The 22,797-nt window shown below is 32.4% G+C and overlaps 1 protein-coding gene across 3 annotated transcripts in view; it reads left to right on the top strand.

Moving 5' to 3' along the window:
* LOC100378564 (uncharacterized) overlaps positions 1 to 22,797 on the top strand; it is a 51,448-nt gene that overhangs the window by 13,149 nt on the left and 15,502 nt on the right. For all 3 annotated transcript variants that reach the window (XR_014929081.1, XM_085497722.1, XM_085497721.1), the window contains exons 4-9: positions 9,476 to 9,557; positions 10,814 to 10,868; positions 14,593 to 14,648; positions 18,427 to 18,491; positions 19,516 to 19,575; positions 22,362 to 22,452. Coding sequence is in view for 2 of the 3 variants with exons in the window: in XM_085497722.1 (XP_085353848.1) it covers positions 9,476 to 9,557; positions 10,814 to 10,868; positions 14,593 to 14,648; positions 18,427 to 18,491; positions 19,516 to 19,575; positions 22,362 to 22,452 (409 nt within the window). In the remaining variant the exon portion in view is untranslated. The remainder of the gene's footprint in view (positions 1 to 9,475; positions 9,558 to 10,813; positions 10,869 to 14,592; positions 14,649 to 18,426; positions 18,492 to 19,515; positions 19,576 to 22,361; positions 22,453 to 22,797) is intronic.

The following is a 22,797-nucleotide window of genomic DNA, read 5'->3' as shown; positions in this document are numbered from 1 at the left end:
CATCTTCAAATAAGGCTCAACGTGACTGTGTATTGTACTTGTAGTGGCTTGAATCTAGTTTAGTATGCTAGTCATTGACAGGGAAAATAATAAAATAGTTTTAGACATGGTGGCTGATACTGTAATGCTTTCTTAAGTGTATGTTTCTGGTGACAAAAATAGAATACTTTGTTCTAGCCAAATATAGAAAGAGTTCATCATTCGTGATTGGTAAAGAATTAGTAGTAGTCCAGCATTGAGAGGAATTTAAATCTGATCATCTCATAAATAAAATAATGAAGGTGTGCTTATAACAGTGGAAAATACAGTATTGTTAATAAAAATATTACAACTGACTTTACACGCTATCTTGCACCATATGGTATACACCTGGGCATGGATTAGTGGCCAGCGTGTTTACCTCGCATCAGGCAGGCTGTGGGTTCAACCCCCCCCCCCCCCCCCCCCCACACACACACACACTCACACACTCAGCAGTGTAATATCTGGAGTATATTCTGCTGACAACTCCTAATACCCAGTTTTAGGTTTGACAGCACAACATCCGATCAGATGGGGATGACATCAGCTGTTGTTCCTGTGTATTATTCATGTCCCAGTGCAGTATATTTCAGTTGGATGAATAATCTTTTGTTGTGTTTCTGGTTAAAATTGACAGAAGCTGTAATTATAAATCCCTCAGTAATCCGAATAGACCATTTGCAGTATTCTGGTACTCACGATAATCTCTTACGTCAGCGAATTGCACTGTGTCGATTAATGTCACACACGGTTACCAGCTTGTGAATACCCAATGACTGTAAATTTGTCTGTATTTTTTCAATATTTTCAAATCAGACGTGAATTTGGTGCAATATTAATTAATATAACATATCAGGTGCAGTAACTGTAAAATACTGAATATTAAACACGTATTAACATTTATATACTGTTGTTCATATATGTGACATTTGTATTTTGGCAACCAGCAATTAGGCATCAACAGATCAGCATTACAACATCGTCTGTATGTTATTATAAACACATTAATATTAAACAACAGCGAACAATACCATTCTTTGGGTGTGAAGGACTGTTTCTTGATAACCAATCCTTATTGCATGGTGGTTGAAAAACATTCAACATTACGATATTTCATGCATTAGAAACACCAATAAAAGAGCATTCAAGTGAAAATAAGAATTTTGACTGAAAGTCACCATGAAAGGTATTGCAGTGCTTTTTGTTTTTTGTCAAAAAAGCACTCTTTATTTATTTATAAATGTTTTTGTATGTAACAATTTAAGGTTCTTTGAAAAGTATGAATGAGATGCATAGCAGCAGCCTGTGCTCCTAAATCTCTGGTATAGACAACAAAATGACCACGTAGAGACATATTTAGAGTTATAAATGACTGCTACAGCTGTGCTGCTTAATAAATAAAACCAAAATCAATAGAGACGACTGGCCAGCTATTCATCAATATAGGGGTTTACAATTGCCACCCTGCTTGTCACAAAAGTGCTCGTCTTCTATGTGTTTTATTGTTATGATTTGCGAAGTGTGGCTTTTATTGTCACTTTTTGAAAATTACTGCTACTATTTTAATATCTGTTTTTCAGTTATTTCTTTTGTGTAATCCTACTGAAATTTTAAATGAATTCATTGAATGTATGATTTTATTGAAATTTAAAAAAAAAATATGGGTAGAGGAAATAAATTGACTTTAAAGCTGCCAGCAAAACAGTCACAATGGATTTTAAGTAGTTGCCGACTGGTAATATTGCTGTACGTAACATCGATAGGTCAGCATAATGTAAATTTATTGGCCCCTAGTTGAGTGCACTTTGTGTGTGTTATCATCTGGTAATGTCTATTACTTAAAATTATTTGTGTTTCGACATAGCAATAACAATGGTTCTTGATTTAAATTGTGTACACTGCTCAAAAACCTTGTCTTTATTCAATAATATTGAATGATTTTTATATTAGATCTTTGTCTGATTGTGTGAACCCTCGCAAATGAGCTAAATTAATCCTGTCTAGATATGGAATTAGAAGCATTATTCAACACACTATCCCTAAGAATGCTGGGTAATTTCATTAGAACAGGTGGATTAATAAACATGGCTGCATTATGACTCTCCATCAATGTGCTTTTGTCTAGGTGCATTAGAGGGTGATTTGAAAATTCTCCAGTTAATTTTTTGCATATAGAGGATAGATTTATTGTGACTGTGGTATTCATTTTGTTGGCTGCAGATATTAAGGTTGTACAGAAATCTATTGAAATAGTACCACTACATGTATTGTTGAAACTAATAAAAGAAACCTGTTGAAAGACAATTTGATTTCATACCATTATTCTAGTGTAGTCAAAGACTTGATTAAAAAATAAAATGTTTTTATACCAGTAGTTTTAACTACTGATTCATTGCCCTGACAGGTTAAATATTTTACTATGTTCCTTTGTATTCATATAATATATATTATGTTGGCATGAAAACATGTCCATTTAATTTGATTCTGACCTTCATTTAATATAATTCCCAACGTTCTCACTTCAAATTTTTGAATGCAAGTATTTTTTTTTTTGTCATTTGATTTGAGTTGGAATGTTGCTTAGCACTATTATTTCAATGCTGAGTCTCTGCATCTATAAAGGCCTGGACTTACTTTATTGATAGTGGAAGTAGTTGTATAGGACAACAAAATTATTCTGTAATCTCAGTATCATCATCACAGTTCAATATCTCAGTGTGAAAATGCCACACAGTAGCTGTAGAAAACTGGTTCAATTGAAATGTTTGGCTATACACCCCATAAGGTCACTTTTTGTTCTGGGTAGTTAGGAGATAATACGCTTGACCAAACAACAATTTCTATTATAGTTGCCTGGTCAGCTGTCACACTTGTAACTATCAACAATGTCGGATTTACAGTCATGTTTAGGGCTTCCACAATATGCTGCACTTGTTTAAAATAGACTACTGCACTGTATTTATTACATAGCAAAAGCAAATCACCTGTTGTGATATGTGGAGAAAGATTGCTATACCAGTTGATTATCATTACTGATGGCCTGTTTCTGAAATACGTGCATCATAAAATCAAAAATTTGGTGATCTTATGTACTTTGAGCTGGTTATAAGACACTTGACGTTGTGATGTATTTATTGGCTTGGGTTAGAAGCAATTGTGTCAAGTTGGAGACCAATAAATATATATGTGCATTCCACAGTTTTTGCTTTTTTAGTGATAATATCTTGATTGGTCCAATTGTGATCAATTCTCTTTGGTTAAAATTCACATACACTCTTAGATTTTGATTACCAGTAGTCGATTTTTGTCGTCATTCGAAAAGTGAACGTATGAATTTTATACACATATGTATAGATCAATGTGAAACTGTATCTATTTGATTTAAAATTAAAAAAAGAAATTATAGTAAAGTTCTTTAAACTGTTTATCAAAGAGCCATCGTCATTGCTCCGCATCGTGTTTGATATGGTACCCATAGCAACGTACATAACATGTGTAAATACATAATTTGTTTACATGAAACTCTATGCAGTGACCACCGCCCTTAAAGATTCATATCAATAATAATATGAACTTTTTCATCACATTTTTAGCTCCGCTGTCGACTTTGTCGAGCGGAGCTTATCATACGAGTGATTGTCCGTCGTCGTCGTCCGTCGTCATCGTCCGTGTCAATGTTTTATTTTTTCGACTTCTTCTTGAAAACTACAAGCCTGAATGCTTTGATACTTGGTGTATATGTACCTTGGGTAACCCTCTCTTAGGTTTGTTCATTTCATGGTGATATCTTCAATTCTCTAATTTTGGTGAATATTTTTGTCATTTTTGGTAAAAAGTGATATTTTCGACCTCTTGTTAAAAACTGTAAGTCCGATTGCTTTGATATTACATATATAGGTACTACATGTGTACCTCTCTCAGATTTGTTCATTTTGTAATGATATCTTTAATTCTCTAATTTTGGTGAATATTTTTGTAATTTTTGGTAAAAAATTATATTTTTGACTTCTTGTTAAAAACCGCAAGTGCAATTGCTTTGATATTACATGTATAGGTACTACATGTGGACCTCTCTCAGATTTGTTCATTTTGTAATGATATCTTTAATTCTCTAATTTTGGTGAATATTTTTGTCATTTTTGGTAAAAAGTTATATTTTTGACTTCTTGTTAAAAACCGCAAGTCCGATTGCTTTGATACTACATATATAGGTACTACATGTGGACTTCTCTCAGATTGTTCATTTCGTGATGATATCTTCAATTCTCTAATTTTGGTGAATATTTTTGTAATTTTTGGTAAAAAGTGATATTTTCGACTTCTTGTTAAAAACCAATAGTTCAATTGCTTTGATATTACATATATAGATACTACATGTAGACCTTTCTCAGATTTGTTCATTTTGTGATGATATCTTCAATTCTCTAATTTTGGTGAATATTTTTGTCATTTTTGGTAAAAAATTATATTTTTGACTTCTTGTTAAAAACCGCAAGTCCAATTGCTTTGATACTACATATATAGGTACTACATGTGGACCTCTCTTAGATTTGTTCATTTTGTGATGATATCTTCAATTCTCTAATTTTGGTGAATATTTTTGTCATTTTTGGTAAAAAGTGATATTTTCAACTTCTTGTTAAAAACCAATAGTTCAATTGCTTTGATATTACATATAGATACTACATGTAGACCTTTCTCAGATTTGTTCATTTTGTGATGATATCGTCAATTCTCTAATTTTGGTGAATATTTTTGTCATTTTTGGTAAAAAGTGATATTTTCGACTTCTTGTTAAAATCTGTAAGTCCGATTGCTTTGATACTATACATCTTGTTCATTTTCTAATGATATCTTCAGTTCTTTAATTGAAATGTGCATTGCTGACAGCGGAGCTATCTCAGCCGTCAGGCTGCTTGTTTTATAAAATTTGAAAGAAAAGAAACCAGTACAAAAATGCCAATTTTGGCATGACATTGTCCAATGTATGTGATTCTTGTAAACTTCATGCTTTATTTGTAAACTTATAATAATGATTTTACTAGTAATGAATTGATTCACTAGCCTGTTGGGACTGGCAGCCAAGCTATTTCTACTACTCTTTTCAATTATTCACTACTCTCAGACTTTAGGACTAGCATAAATGTAAACCCCAACCTGATTGAGTCACCTGATATGCCAGGAATGTCCTACAAATATTTATCATTTAACAACTGTAGATTATTTAATTTCCGTTGTTTTACATATAAACGTTAACACTGGATTTATTTAAAAAAAAATTCTTTCCAGTCTGGTGACAACATTTGACAAACAAAAATGTTTGCATATAGTTTTTAATATAGCCATGTTTGGTTAAGTTGGATTATTGTTTATAATAGTGTAGAAACTATGTTAAATGTTTCAGTGTAACAATATTCCATCATTCAGTCAAGTGGGTTCAGAGGTTGATAAACACCTATTGTTAGGCTCTTCTATATTGATATTGACTGTATTTAGTAACTTGAATATTTAGCACAATCCATTACCGGGTTCTGTGATAACTACACTGCCACACCATAATGCTGTAGTAAAGAATAGTATACATGCCATATTACACAATTAGCACACACATAAACATTTATGAAATTGCATTTATTGTATCATAGATTATTAATGGGACTGATTTTTACTTAGGACACACCCAACAGAGCAAATGTGATACTACCCCCCTCTTATTGTAGGCAATTTATTAACTACGTCATAAACCCCAACTAAATTGTAATACTAATAAATACTATTGATATTACCTTTACTTTGATTTATTTACTGTATTTATTATTATTTTCTGATTTTTTGTAGTATTAGAACTTTTAAATTTGTAGTTATTTTTAGTTGCTTTATTTTACACTATTTTTTACTATTTTTGTAGTTACTTTTAGTTGCTTTATTTTACACTATTTTTACCTTACTGTATCCACAGCAGATTACAGTTGCGTAATAAACTATTATTATTATTGAAATCATATTCTCATTTGGGATCTAGATAAAAATATAATAACGTTTGAGTAAAAAAGAAAAATAATATCAGTAAAAGAAAACTGAACAAAAAATTTGCAAATTTAGGCTGGTGATTTGTTTCATGACTGTCATTTCTTAAAGTGAAGCACTTGAAAATGTATTCACTAAGACCCATTACAATTTGTTTATTAAACTTTATTGAATCAACCTTGACCCTGGTTGAGAAAAGACAGGTGCCAAGGACTATGTAGGTTTTATCCAATTTGGAGAACCTTGATTTGGATTGTTTTATTTGTCTGTGGTGGTTATTGTCATAATTGCCACAGTCAAAATGTGCTGTGTGTTATATTAAGACTTTTACTTGGTGCACAAGTATTCAAAAAATAAATATTGAAAAGTTGTTGCCTGGAAATCCATTGTGTGCATGTATTTACATGAATTGACAAACTACTAGTAACAGAGATCAATAAATTGTCAAATTGTGTGTATCCAATCTAAGCACTACATGTTTAAACTGAAAAAAAAAGAAAATTGAATTGAAAGGGCGTTTTTAGTGTAAACGAACAATTTTCCAAGTGTTGTATACCAGTACCTCATATGAAACACACCTAGAACATGCATCATAACGTTTAACAACTGTTAGCTGCTTTGGTGTGAACAAAACATGAAATTAGACCATCAAAACGTCAACAAATTAATATTCATTCACCTGGAGTTAGATTCTATGTAGATTTATTAATAGATTCTAGGCTGCTTAATAGAAAAGTGTTGAATGATTAAACATATAATATTAAACACATACACAATAATTTATAGACAGAATGCTGACATTTCATATAGTTGCCAAATGCCAAATAGTCAGGTGCTGCCATGGTAGCAACTCCTGTTGTTTTGATATTGACACATGTTGATTTGTACTGACCTCAGGTCATTCTCTATAACTTACAAGTGTTCTTATTGGGTACATAGAAACATACAATACCTTCCCGGCCTTGCTACCTGTGCTACTCTATTGAACAAAAAAAGTTCAAGTCAATTTTAATTTCCATGGAATCACCAATCGCCTAGTAATTTGATATCCCTAAAGCGTCATTAAGTATTCTTTGATATGTTGTGAAAATCAATGGAAGATAATGGCCTTTGTTATGCTCTCTGATTAACCACTGTCTAATGAAGTCCAGTGTTAAGGCGTTACTATGAACTTATTTCCTTTACCTGCATAGAACAGGCAGTCTATACAGTAGTCTGATGAGAGAATGGAGGGGAGTAATGATTTGGTATTACCAGACTTAATGATTTCACAATGTGACTAATATTAAGGGGAGAAATTAAACAACGCATTAAAATGTTCTGTGTTCTCCTATATCAGCCTATTTGCTACTACATGTATAACACTACAATATGTTAAAGGTGGCAGTTGTCTATGACTTGTATATTGTACATGTATACTAGTATATGAATTTTGTGTCAACAAATAACACATTTGACCTATGTGCTTGTTTATTGGTATGCATAGTGTGGGAACCATGCATTGAACGCAGTCGTGTGACGCCCACTGCCCTGCTTCCCTTTAATCACGTGTATTACGAGATCACTTTTTACATCTGAAGTCAATTGACTGATGCTGTTTGAACGGGAGGTTGGATTCCTTCATTACAATATTACATTGATTGTGTTTGGTTTTCTCTGTTAGTATAGTTATATATTCCTCTAGTTATATGGTGCTAATTACACTTCCAGAATACAAGCACAGTGTTGTACATGTGTATTATGTGCTCAAAACCTTATATTTATCTTGTTGTCTCATTTTCAGTGAAATTAGGTTAGCCTATTGATTACCCTCCGGAGAGTATTACATTTCAGTTTATTTTAATCACAATTCACTACAACCTTTCCAATCATATTGCTATCTTCTTACTACTGCAATCTTATTTGTAGCTAAGCCTCATGGGTAATCTGGTTCTCTCCATGACCTATGACCTCACCAAGCTGTAGTCAGCAACCAATTCTATCAACAATTGTTACCAGAAAGTTGAAAAAGACAGTTGATTTGAAAGAGGATAAATTAATTATCAGTTTTCAAATATTTTGAATCAATAATTGTTTTCTCTGTATTTTTCTTTCAATGTAACTATTGAAATCACCTGTTTTCATTCATCAGGCATGACTCACAGATTCATAAATCAGAAAAAGACAGTTGAATTGAAGGAGATTAGAGGATAAATTAATTATCAGTTTTCAAATATTTTTAATCAATAATTGTTTTTTCTGTATTTTTCTTTCAATATAACTATTGAAATCACCTGTTTTCATTAATCAGGCATGACGCTGAGATTATTATTGTGGTGACTTTCTAGTGTTCTGTAATCCCTGCTCCTTAGAATATTATGTTTATGAGTTTGATATAAATTGTAATAACCCAATGATCACTACCATGGATGAGTCTGGCACAAAAGAGGTGGATAAAATCCACTGGATTCACCAACAACTGTGACTTTTGGGGAACTTTTGTTAAGGCTTACAGGTGAATGTGTTCTTCCAGGCTGGTTGAAGCTAGGATATCACATTAAATTGCCATTTGATAGAGAAATGGCCACACAGCCCTGTCATGTAGCCCCAAACATGAATATAGCTCCTGTAGCTCCTGTGTCAACACTCCCACTTGCAATTTGCACATACAAATTCAATGTCCGGCCTGAACTGTCGCCTGGGCATAAAAAAACGTTAAAAAAAAACCCTAATAATATTAGATAAAACCCTTGCGTCTCTTCAGTTTTGTCAGGTTTTCATGTGATCCCAGTAAAAACAGCTGCATTGCATTAAAATTGAATAAAATGAGATTGATTGCTTTCCTGGAAATTTGTTAGAAATATTATCAGTTTTATGAATGCATACACATGTATCATGCTATGATGATTTATTTCTTAAATGGTTCTGTTTTTTTCAACCCATGACAATGTCATAACATGTTAGATCTGTTATGTCAATAATATCTTTCAGATGAATATATTTTACAGTAACTATAATTGGCACAATTTGTTCTGTTTCTGTTATCAAAGTATATTTCATGACTGCGTCCTTATTGATTTATCTCCAATTTCAATAATCTATGTTGTTTCTACAACTATAGAGAATATGCAATAGTAAATATATATTAGCACTTGAATTTAATGATTAAGTTTATAAGGCCTATACTGTAAAATATTTTATTTTAGCTGGAATTAATTTTCGCTGAAAAGACATTTTTGGTGCTTTGTATGGAATTTATTTTCACTGACTTTTGATGAGTTGAATGGAAAATATAAGAAAAAAAGTATATTCGCTGGATTTTATTTTCACTGAATCATTCCTTCGCGAAAATAGCGAGAATTAATTCCAAGCGAAAATAAAGTATTCAACAGTAGTTTATTTCACACTTCTCTTCACAATGTAAAAATTTGAATTTTTATTTTTTCAGAAAATGAAGATGTAAGGCGTACAATACTAAGAGAACTTAAAGTGCTTCGTCAACTCAAGCAGGATAATATAGTGGAGCTCAGGTATACTTCACACCAACATTTAATTGAATAAACTGACTTGATAGCTATTTTGTCACCATATTGCCTGCAGACACAGTTATCCCATTCATTATGGTTATCCATGGAGACTTCCAGCAGGAAGGACTACATGTGTTCATAATACTTCATTTCTAAATCCAAATTATTTCAAAATCTAGAATCAGATTTCACAGGAATGCACAATGCCTGTCACCAGGTGTGCTAGCCAGCTCTCAGTGACTTGCGCTGTTCAAATCTTTCAATAATTACAATATTCTATAAATTATTCATTTATATTTTTATACAGACCAGCAAAATGCTTCATCCTATATTACAGCTAATTTACATATCAAAGAGCCGTTAATTGACTTTTTAGTGGCTAATTTATTTTTTCATGGTTATTGCTTTGCTCTAAAAGAACACAGTATACTTCTTATATTATTCAAACGGGTTATACCGTAAAATCTGTATTAGAAGCTGCATCCTTAATAGAAGTCGCACCCAATATTTTTGAATAAATGAGAACCAAAAACTTATCATTTCTCATTTGTGTAATTGCTCTATAAATAGAAACCGCATCCCCTCTGTTGCATTGTACCACTTTAATAGAAGCCACTGTTTTTAATACAGATTTTACAGTAACTGAATTTTACAATAAAGTTACTCAAAATATGGCAACATATTAGTACTTGATGTAATCGGCGATCCTTATTTTGAAACTAATCTTTTGTACTCAATTGTGAGTATTGCACCAAGGTGTGTGAACTATCCCCAACTTGGGGTACGGTTCAAGAGAGGTTATCATTGCTTAGCATTATAATCATCTCCAATTCACTGTTTGCATGGATAGTACTACTCTGCTTGAGTCTTAGTTTGCTTTATGTGTGCTAATACTCAAACTGAGTGATAAACATTGTACTTGTGCATATCTCACAGCAATGTTGTATTACGTGCATACATTTACAATCCTGTGCCTTGCTAGCCATGTCATCAATGGCTGTTAATCAGCTCCTTACTTGACGTCAGTAGATTTGCTCTTAGCTATTCTGTACAGGTACAACCTGTATGTAAAACACATCACTAACCTTAACATATAGCCTCCTATGTAATTATTAGCTATCCCAAGAGTCCTTCTATTTTACTCAAAATAAAACAACATCTATAAAGCTTTGTTAATTACATCAGGGATATTGGGAACTAGGAGTAAAAAATAAATGTTCAAATTTACAAATTACAATCTTTTATTCTTCTCCACTCAGGGAAGCCTTCAGAAGAAAGGGCAAGCTTTATCTAGTCTTCGAGTATGTGGAAAGGGTAAGTTATGAATTATTCATTTTAATCCACTTTAATCCAACAAAGCTATTTTTACTGAACCGGTCTAAGATGGTGTGATACTGATTGTGTTGTAGTTAATTTAACCGTGTATCTTTAAAGTTATTCAGGTTGTCTCTTAAATGTCATGTTGAGCTTTCTGCCAATTACTTTAAACATATAATATTACTTAATATTATAACTAGATTTAAGCATAGACCTTAGATTTAAGTGTACTTTAAATGGAAAAGGGAATATTTCTTTTTCATTAATAGGTATAATAGTTTGTTTATTCATATGTATGTTTATACATCATGAGGCTTTTAAACCCTGTTGAAGGAGTTGAATTTTGCATTACGCAGCATGTTATTGAGTATATATGCAATACATTATGTAACTTCTCTATTGATTAAATAATAGTAATGATTAAATAATAGTAAATTATTATTCTGTGTGAAACTTACTAAATTAAATAAACTGAATGTCCATTTAGATTCATATCAATGCTAATACAGTGTATGCAAATTTTTAAACCTGTGTCACTGAGAAACATTTGTGAGAAAATGTGTAAAAACGTTTGTTTTCTTCTTTTTCTGTTCATATTCTCATAATATCGTATTTTCATTTCCATCTGATCCTTCTTAGAAGTCAATAAATTGACCACCTACATATAGATCTGTGATTAAGGTAGAGATGCAGTTTATTTGTGAATTTCAATCAAAAATAGTTTTTTTCGTTTTTTATATAGATTTTTATCTAAAGAACATTCTGTGAAAATTTAACCAATGAATTGTTATTGGAACACCGTTAAAATTGCTGTTTATTTTCTGGTTAAAAAAAAAAAACACTCACACGTGGCAATGTTTATGTCCAATTGCCTAATTTGCATGAGTAACCAAATAACAGGACCTTTGATTGACAATATGCAAATCGAGATTGTACGGGTCATAGTTCATTCAATTCACGTGCATGTGCAATTATTCTCAAATCAGTTCTCGCTCGCTAGCAAACCAAACATTATATTTCCTCAGTGTTTTTTCCTAATTTTTATCATTACATTATGCGTGGTGTGAAAAGAAAGAGAGGTAGAAAGAAGATTCAGATGATTTCTATGTCGGAAGAGGCAAAAGCTACACTAAAGGCATCAGCCCACCGAACGAAAAACAAAATTGATGTGAGCGTCCAAACATGACTTTCCCTGAAGGCATGAATCCGAGTTTCTGATTGATTGACTGAGGGATTTTGTTTTTAAATAATTGTTCTCAAAAAATAAACTGAGCATGTGAAGAATAATTTAACATTGTTTACAGTGATAACTGCTCATTGTCGAAATGACGCTTACCCATTCACGCTAGTCACAATAAACATCATACTCTTGAATAGGCGTCAATGACTACGGTAAAACTTAGACTCTATTTTAGGCATCAGGAATGATTGAAATATCCGAAAATGACGCCAAAATACACCTTAAAAGTCCCATTTTATTTTTTTTCTAAATCCCATCCCGAATTTACGGCAGAATCTGGTTCCTCAAATAAGGGACACGTGAGCTTTGATTCTAACCGGATATATTGCACTGGGTCAGGGAGATACAAACTTTTGTGTATCTTTTGTCCAATGGATACCTCTACTACGATCATTCGCAAGTTTTGCTCGGTGGTGCGGGACAGCTTTGTTTGTAACCGGACGAACTCCGTTTAATTCAATGAAGCAAACAACTGACAATGCTAAAATAAATTTCAGAGGTACGCTAAAATTAATTGAAAACAACCAAATAATTTCAATGAAAAATAAATCACAGAGAGAGGTAACTTGATACATTACGGTAACAACTCTTTTGACGCGCTGACCGCTTCTCCGCGTCTGATGTTTTGTTTTCCTTGTCATAATACTTACTGATTGATGATTTTGTTTTGATTTTTGAGTTTTTTAGCCTGCAACTCGGCCACGACCTTTGCTTTTTCCGTGAAAAATGGGGAAGTTTACGTCAATTTGACGGACATTCCATTTTTTTTAAACTAACGAAGCACACTGTTTAGCACTCCTATTTTTTCATTTGCCGATTTTTATTCAGAAAAATTCGACCGCTCGAAAATGCACCTTAATTTTGCAATCTTAAAACATGTCAGATTTCCAACACTTAATTATTTAAAACCGGTCGCAATTTTAAAACTTTTACGTTAGGAGCTGGAGCTCTCTCCTTACAGGCGACCGTCGCCGGTAGTACAACAGCATCTTTTGTACGTACATCCGTGCGCTGATTGTCTGCGACTGTCTTAGAAAATCCCTGAATAAGGCGTTGCCAAAATCGGGAAAAATAAAAAAATGCCTCCTTAAAAAACGAACATAATTCAAATATTTCTTTTAACAAATATGTTGCAGTGGGAAAAATGGGATTGGAAAGGATGAACAAAACTTCTGTGCCTCGCGTTTCGATTCTAGGATTACGCGATTATTCATTATTGTGTGTTCGCTTCCTGGAGTTGGTTCTCACCACTACATAAAAATCATCAAGGATAAATAATTTAATATCCCACTTTGTACTCTTCACGGTAAACCATAGGCTCTGAAATACTCGTAGATTTTTTATTGAAAATACATCGAAGAGAAGCCATGATGTTTTGATCGTGATAAAAGGTCACCTTCCTAGGACCGCCCCCTGTTTAATAATTCATGAGATGACGTCACATTTACTGGCTATTGCCACGTGTTTTTACCGACCCCATCAAAACACTGGTATGAATGACGTGTTTCTGATTTATATATTCAAGAGCAGTTGTTCTGGTTCAACGATTTTACACAAAATGTCTATGTCTATACGTCAACTTTCAATTTCAATAGTCTAGAAAGTATGACAAAGTATGACAAAGCAGTAATTCCCGGTTTAACGCGCAAATATGCAAATTAGCTTTTTTCTCGTCTTCTATTTTTGGTGAATTCTTGGGTTTTAAATTAAAATAGCCGATAGACGCTTTGGCCATTTGCCTCGAAATTTTCACACATTATTGACAAGGTGTTCCCCCTTCAAAATGCGTCCGGACAGTTTATTACGGCGAGTGGAACAAAAATAACAAGTCCGCAATTAACATGGATATATAAATTATGCAAAAATAGAAAAGAGTGAACTTTGAGGTCATGCTGTGCGACTTTGAAAGTCGTTAGAGAGATGAGTGGACGCATTTGAATTAGTAGTATACCAAGGTATCCAGTGATGTAATTTTATCCACAAATGGACTTGAAGTTTTTAAGCTAATTTTTTTTAAACCACTTTTGTCCAAAAAAGCATATTTTTGACCCAAAATCAAAAACGCATTCTGGATATTTAAAATAAAGACAATTTTTACAAAGTTTGTATAATAAGCTTTCAGAAAATATATAACATGTTGGATATATAATACCATCTTCATTGTCTAATTACTCAATTAAAAAGCAAGCCAAATAAACTGCATCTCTACCTTAAGGGCAAAGTTATACATACACAGAGTATAAATCACCCCTATTTAATGCTTGCATATGTAGCAGGACTGAAAGTAAACAAGCTTTTGGTTTTTCAACTGTTCAGTACCATCAGTACTTCATTCCTTCTATACAGATCAAAGTTGTAAAACCTGCTTTTGCAGTTTGGTGTTCATTCATGTAATCAATTCAGTTTGAATGGCATTAATTTATTCATTATCAAAATTCTATTTTGTATGTAATTTAAATTTTTTTTTTTTTTTTTCATCAGAATATGCTAGAGGTTCTTGAAGAAATGCCAAATGGTGTATCACCAGAGAAAGTCAGGTAAGGCATCATTGACCCTTCACAATAAACTCACATGAGGCATAAAAACTAAATTTTTAACGGAAAAAGCAGCTTTTTTTTATTGGCATTTTCCCTTCAAAGGAAATGACACCCGCCCTCTATGACAAAAGTGCTGCTATGACCAAAAAGTCACATTTTGAGGGCCATGATGTAACTGTTATTCTCAGTCTATAAATAATATTATTATACATATCTCATTGTAACGCCATTAGTTACAGCATGCAGTATTATTGCGGTATTTTACAGCGTATTTTCATCTTACCATATTAGGAAATGCGAAATATGGAACATGGCAGCCCCCAGGGTTTGACCCCATACAAAGAAGTTCGCTTAATCTGTTTTAAACTTTTTGTATTTCGGCATTCCCATGATGTATCCTTGGGAGCAAAAGATGTATAATAATAAGGTTATTACATGGATACCGAAAAGTTTGCACTCAGACAGTATGCTGTTGCATCGACCTCGCTGCGTGTCAGTCGCTGTACTGTCTTCATGCATAATTTTTCGGTATCCTCGTAGTAGTTACTAGCTGTTGCCAAAAAAATAATTGTATCAGTAAATCAATTTTTTTTTTCAGTGCTTTGCACCATGTACGCATTAGTCGAATTATTTACATCATATGACATATATTCGAATCAAATTGTCTGCAAATTTATTCGTTTTTTAGGATTGAATTTTTTTTCTCCACAAAATTTATACATATCAATCATATTTGTAAACATGAATAATAGAGGCAGTGATACCACATGACAATATTTGCTTTCTGTAGTAGTTGTATTACTTGGCATCGATACTACCGAACATTCTAATTGACATTTCAAATGTAACATTTATTAATTCTGCAAGGAATGTTTCGGCAACAGTGCAAATATTGCCAAATGGGATTAACCAACACTGCTGCCTTTCATTTTATAATATTATTCACTGATTGTTGTAGTTATTGACATGTTCCTTTTATCAAATGAGGCCATTTCATATTCAGTAACGTGTATGCACATGCAAATGAACATTTCAGATGCGAACTGTTACTAGGGAGTATTATGATGGTTATTGGTGTTACCATCTGCTGCCCATATCTATATTTAATATAACATTATCCTGTGTAGGGTGTGATAAAATCCTGCCAATCACTCGGTATACAGCTACAACAGCTTATACTTCAGTAGGGGATTGTATTTGCTTTATTAGTAGCGCATATGCTTATCTAATGACAGAGGTGTGTCTATGGTCGAAGTTTTAATTATCTGTAATGCTGTAATTCCAATTTTTTTGTTTATGTTGGCTTTTATGCACTTCTGGAAAATGGAACAAATACAGTAATTTTTAAGTCTGTTGTACCAGATGCTTCTGTCTTTCATTTTGTCTGTACTACCAATATTTTGTGTGTTTTTAAAAAAAACAATCTTTTATCTTCCCTCCTATTGTCTTCATATTTCTCGATACATCCTCAGAAACCGAATTGTTGCTTTGGGTCGATCTTAAAGTTTAATGACTCAATTCCAATAAAATGTGGTATACAGATACTCCATTTATGCTATAATATATATAGACCAATCTGGTTTTGTACCAAATCTGTGCATAATTAGTGTCTCATTTGCATACCCATTAACCATGTTTGACAAAACTTTAGTGTGTTCCAGTGAATGAAACTTGTTGCACAATATTAATATTCCAAAAACTTGTTTTGTGTGTATTATTTAAATTCTTTTTAATATTAATAAGTCATACTTCCTAAAATAATTTGTTGATACTTGTAGCTTACAAATTAACTTCATCATGATTGATGGTTGCCAGGAGGAGAAGTTAAGTTTTAATGACATCACATGTATAAGGCCATACCATCTGTGACATATAAACTGAACAAACCTGTTGCTATGATTGAAATATACCCTAGATACTAATGCAAGTTTTAATTTGCAAGATGGCAGACTAGCAGCCATTTTGTTTTACATTTTGCCACACAGACATTAAAAAGTAACACATGTTAAATTGTCTGGCAGTCCAAGATATTTAGTTAACAGCATAGAAGGTCCATGCACTTGTTCAAAAAAGAGCAAAAAATACTGACCTTTCATTTGTCATACATGTACCAGTATATTAAAGTATAAAAACAGAGGGACTGTGACATAACAATGACTTAAGTACTTTTTCTGAGGATTTTTATCTTTTGTCAGCAGTCTTTCTAGAACTGTTTGTGTGTCATAATAGCATGTTGTACCACACACAGGAGTTTGAATATTACATACTACCTGTTTAAATTCAAAGTCAAAACAGTGTGAGGCTACTTACAACATTGTGTCTAATTGGCTATCCAACCCTAACACCTGACAGTCAGACCAATCAGAGAGTAGCTTATTTGTTGGTTTTCAACGTGTATCAAATTCTGCCTTGTATACAAGTTTTGATTCAACTGTTAATCTTAATTCCTCATGAAATCCACATAAAATATCTTGTAGCTCTTAAAATGTTTTTTGAAAGATGTGATTAGCAGTAGAAAACGTCAGTTAATGGTTGTTTGTTAATACTGAGGGTAATTTACGTTGAGAAGTCTGCTGATAAACTTTAATACCTTGAAGAAAAACATATAATTTCAATGAGTTTTGGTGTTTAGTTCTAGATTTAGAGAGGGAGGGGGTGGAGCTCAATCTTTACTGCTGGTGTAGTCTACCCTTTACATTATCAATGAGAATTCAGTTAAAATGAAGACGTAATCTTAAATTTAGCTTAAATTTATACAATTCCACAATATGTCATTCTTAAAAACATTACTGGTATGTCATTTTGTTTCGCGGTTCATTCAAAATGGCGCCCATTTACTGTAGTGAATACCAGTCAATACCAGTCAAAATACTTTATTTTTGCTTGGAATTAATTTTCACTGAAGGAATGATTCAGTGAAAATAAAACTTAGCGAATATACCTTTTTCCTATGTTTTGCATTCAACTCATCCAAAATCAGTGAAAATAAATTCCATACAAAACACCAAAAAAAAATTTTCAGCGAAAATTAATTCCAACTAAAATAAAGTATTTTACAGTATTCCATTGATAATTGGTTCCAACTTGTGCTAAAATATAAATATGTCTCTGCCCAAATAAGCTGTCGCTGCCCATTCTGAGTAGTGCTGTCATTAACCCTTTAAGCACAGCACCATTGTTAAATTGTTGCACCATCCACAACAACGTGCTAAAAACTAATACCAAATCTTTCGATCATCGAGCCATCTGTCATGCTGCCTTATGGAATGAACTACCCCTACAAACTCTCAAGACATTATTGACAATTTTTAAGAAACTTAGAACTCATCTTTTTAGACAGACTTTTAATACTCAGTAGTTTTTGATTTTATTTTGTTTGTTTATAACTTTATCTCTTTTATATTGTTAAGCGCCTATGAACATTATTATTATTATTAACATTTTTCTGTACAGTCTGTTCCAGGAATGAAATCTTGATAAAAATTGACAAATGTTATTATCAAAAAGTATACAATAATTTTAGTTTAATACTGTCTGTATGATTCAAAATTATGTGGAAATTTAAAGAAAATTTTGTAAAATGTGTAACGATTTATGCTGAATTTTTGGTGGCAAAATATCTAGCGGTCAGAGGGTTAAGCCCTTTACTATCACACACATAGACACACATGCAATAGTTGATATTCAATAACCAAATCATACAGTGCTTCACTTGTAACCACATAATCATTGGATTATACATTTTTGATTAAATTTAATAATCTCTTTTTTATTGCAGATCATACATCTTTCAACTTGTGAAGGCAATACACTGGTGCCACTCAAATGACATCATTCATAGAGGTGAGAAGTTCATTATATACATGTATATAGTTTCCTCTTCCAAATTTCCTTCAAGCAGATGTACAACTGTTTGGTGTCCCAGTTCAATTCATAGTGTGCTTATAGTTTGATTTCCCCCCTAATCCAAGCCTAATTCTCCAATGTCTACTTCATTCTCACTCGCAAAGTGACGTCATTTTCAGATTTGCAAATTATAAAAAGCTAACATGTCACTCTCCATCTACCAAACCTAAACCACAGGTGAAATGCACAATAATTTCCATTCCTTGGGTTTCTCGCTGTCAAAAGAATATTTATTTTCACTCTAGGAGGTTTTTACATAAATAAATTTTTTACCCCACTCACAGTATACCCATCCAATGTAGAATGTTATGTACTCCAATATATTTTCATTCCCATGTGAACCACTACAGGGTGATGTGTGTGTGTAGCTGACAACTCATCATTTCTCAAGTGAGATGAATGACCATATCTTCCTGTTTTTGATCACTCATAACTTGTGTCATCTGCACTCTGAATGTTGACAAATTTGTAGTATAAAGTTATGATACGTTTTATCCTCCTCTGAAATGATGAGTATTTGCAAGAAATTAATTTAAACACAGTCATATAACATGGCTGACATCATGTGATTATTGTCCCATCCAATAGGAATCAAGTATCGCCGTCATGTGACATGAAATTCATTCAGATCGCATGGTAGATTAGTTACATTATAATTTTTCATTTTAATCCAATGCGATAATAGCTTTTGAATCTTTCAACATCATATGCTTGTAAAAGATTTATCAGGCGCTGGCAATCTTTGTTTCCTGCACCATTGAAAACATGTTAGTTCCGCTTCATCATTAATGCAGTAGTAAATTCAATATCATTTAATGAAATTCCCTACTTCCACCCCTACCCAGAAGCAATCAAAAAACATTATTAATAAAGTGTAATTTGGTTGAAAGCTTTGTTAAATATTATTTAGTGTACTTAGTTTAAAGTTACTGAACTTGGTGATTAATAATTTCCTTTTCAGATATTAAACCTGAAAATCTTCTAATTAGCAATAATGGAACCCTCAAGCTATGTGACTTCGGTAAGTATTCATTTCACTTTCCTGCCTACTACTTGGTTCCACAATTTTCAACATTTTTATGTAATGGAAGTAATTTCAGAGTGGTTATTGGTCTTATACAATTTGTTTTTAGTTTTAAAAATTTCAAAAATTAAGCCGGTTTATTCAGTAACAAGTAACAAAAGATGACTTCTTAATTTTCAGGACTAAATAATTTTGGTCTAAGTGAATAAAATTTAAATATTAAAAATAAATAAAAATAAAATACATGTAGTGAAAATAAAGTCAAAACAGAAATATTTTGTACAGGGTTATCAAGAATGTTAATGATGGTGTTAAAAGGATCACAGTAATATATACACACTTTTATAGTGAAATCTTGGTTCACTACAAAATTATATTTTGTAATTTCAATGCAGTCAGTTACTGAATTTTGAACATTTTGATATTCACATTACTTATTTAGTGTCTCATATTGGTAAAAATGCTATATCCTGAGAACGGTATTGACATTTAATTAAAATATAATGAATAATTTAGTCAGTCTGTTTCTTAATGAGTCTATCAATTCTTATAATTAGAATAGATTAGCTATGTTGTGATAGTATCTTGTCAAACTTATGCTGTTAGAGGTCTGTAGATGTCTGAAGTATTTTAGAGCAGGTATAAATCTAAGTAGGTGTTTGTATTTGACATAGTGGATATATGCTGTTGTTCATAGTGTATCAGATTAATTGTATGTATAATTATTTCTGTCACTTTTTATAAGTTTGTGTCAATTAATTTATCAAATTTCATTACTTTAAAACTATTGAAGGATGACCCATTTCTATGCTCCCTTGAGTATAGAGCGCCAGTTCATGACATGTAAATGTACACACAGAGCTTTATGTAATATATACAAAACTATTTGATATATCTTAATATTTAGAATACTCTACATAAATTACTACATCCACTGAATCAATCAGTATGATGTACGCACAGTAAACCACAAAAAATTCTTGCCATTCAGGGGCATTTCCATGTGCTGACTAAATTCCTTGCAAGTCATCATGACTTCATGATAAATCAACTCTCAGAGATGTCATTGCTACAAAATGTTGTCAAATTCACACATTTTTTCCCTGTTTACAGTATTAACAAAAATAATGTACTTGTAGAATAATGAAGATATTTTATTGCAAGATATATTATTCATTATTCTAGTGATTAATGAAACAGAACTTATAAATTATAATTGCAAATTGATCAAGTTGCATTATATCGATACTTGCAGTAAACTTGTATCAGCTCCCATGGGGCCAGTGCTAGCCCAACTGTAATGATGTGATTAATTATGATTGACACATCTGTTGAACCAAATGTTCATGATTCCAGGAAAATACATCAAGGGTTGTAGCTACACTGTACGCTTTCCGATTGCCAGTGATCTTTTTGACTTTTTGTTAAAAGTAATAAAGCAAACTGTCACTCTTACAACTGAATTATTTAAACTCTGTTTCTAGTACACTCTCTTGCCACTTTAAGTCCTTGAGTATTGAAATGTATTTTGATAAATATATGCATTGGGTATTGAACTAATTGCTTATATCCAAATATCAAGTGTGCGAAAGCTTTAATAAAAATAATATATAATTTTCTCAGATACCAAAATGTGGTGAGACCCTGTGGTTCTGCTTATGGTTATGGTTGATTTTCTTTTCAATAATTGGAATTCACAAAACCTGATATGTAAGAAGGCAGCTTACTAATTTTGTTTTGTGGAGTTCCTCATATAATAAATATTTGCATAATTCTATCACTTATCAAAAAAGACAATAATGAGTGAATAGTTAATTCTTGTGGAAACCTGATACTTATTAATGATTTTGCTCATCACTCTCACCTGAATGTCAATTCAATGTAGCCTAATTTGTGTATGATTTGATTCATGTGTGACTGTTGTAACATTGTTTATTCAGTGACTTTTCTAGATCTCATTAACCTAGTTACATTTCAGTTAAATTTACTGCTTTGCAGCCTACATTTTGTACAAGGAATAAATATTTTACACCACAGCATGTATTTTGTTTTTGCCCAATGAATACAATGCATATATTTTATCCAGTGACATTTCTAGATCTCATTAGGCTTAACCTAGTTACATTTCACATTTACTCCATATTGCATGAGAAATAAATATTTTTCACTGCACCTCCCTTTTTTTATGTTCAAAAAGGAAACAGATTCTTGAAGATTCAATGGAGCATTTATTTGTCTACTTTCACGCTGTCCAATTTAGTATATGGTTGTAGTGGCACTTATTGCATAACCTAGCAAGTGCAATTGACTTCTTGTTTCCAGAATTTCCTCCATTAGAAGGAATTAGGAATGTGCATTTTTATTGAATTCTATTTTTTAGTCGCAACTCCTAGAGTAGGAAATCAAACTAGCGGTGCATCGCTGCGGAGGTGGTTTACCACCTTTTATTCAAATTTATGCATGTATTCCATGACTCCGGCTGTGTACAGCATGCCATGCTCACAAAGCAATACACACCTAATGTTTGTGTAGTGGGATTTAAAAAATGCTGAATTTTAATCAATATTGATACTCAACTGCACAGCTGTATTATCGTATTATCGCTGTATTGATGAGAAATCTGAGGGCGAAAAGGAAAAGAAATGAAAATAATCAAAATTAAAAAAAATCACTCAAACCCCATCTTTTATATAGTACATGGATATACCATAATACTATAATCTGGCTAGCATCATGTGTATGTAGAATATTAATATATTTGTTAATTTTAACTAATTTTGCAGGTTTTGCAAGGAATCTGACTGGTAGTGGCAATGCAAATTACACTGACTATGTTGCAACAAGGTGGTACAGGTCACCAGAGTTATTACTTGGGTAAGTGGGCTAGCTTATCTTATCACCTATGGAATATCTACATTAAAACAGGGACATTTCTCAAGTGATAATAAAAACTATGGAAAATATGCATCTATTAAATTGTGAATACTGATTTTGCAGTATGGAGCAATAACAGACTTTTATTGCTCATCAAATGCTTTAAGTCTTCAAATAAATAAATATTGTAAACACAAAATATCCTTTGGAAAAGGCAAAAGACGCTATTATTGGATGATATATGTATATGTCAGCAACAATGTTTCCTATTGATTTTGTACCAAACTTACATCCTTTTGCTTTAAGTGGCAGGGCGTCTTCTGTGTATATTCTTTCATATGTGCA

The sequence above is a fragment of the Saccoglossus kowalevskii genome, chromosome 4, assembly GCF_978046115.1.
Source record: "Saccoglossus kowalevskii chromosome 4, keSacKowa6.1, whole genome shotgun sequence".
Lineage (NCBI taxonomy): Eukaryota > Metazoa > Hemichordata > Enteropneusta > Harrimaniidae > Saccoglossus > Saccoglossus kowalevskii.
This window is presented reverse-complemented; position numbering and strand designations above follow the sequence as displayed.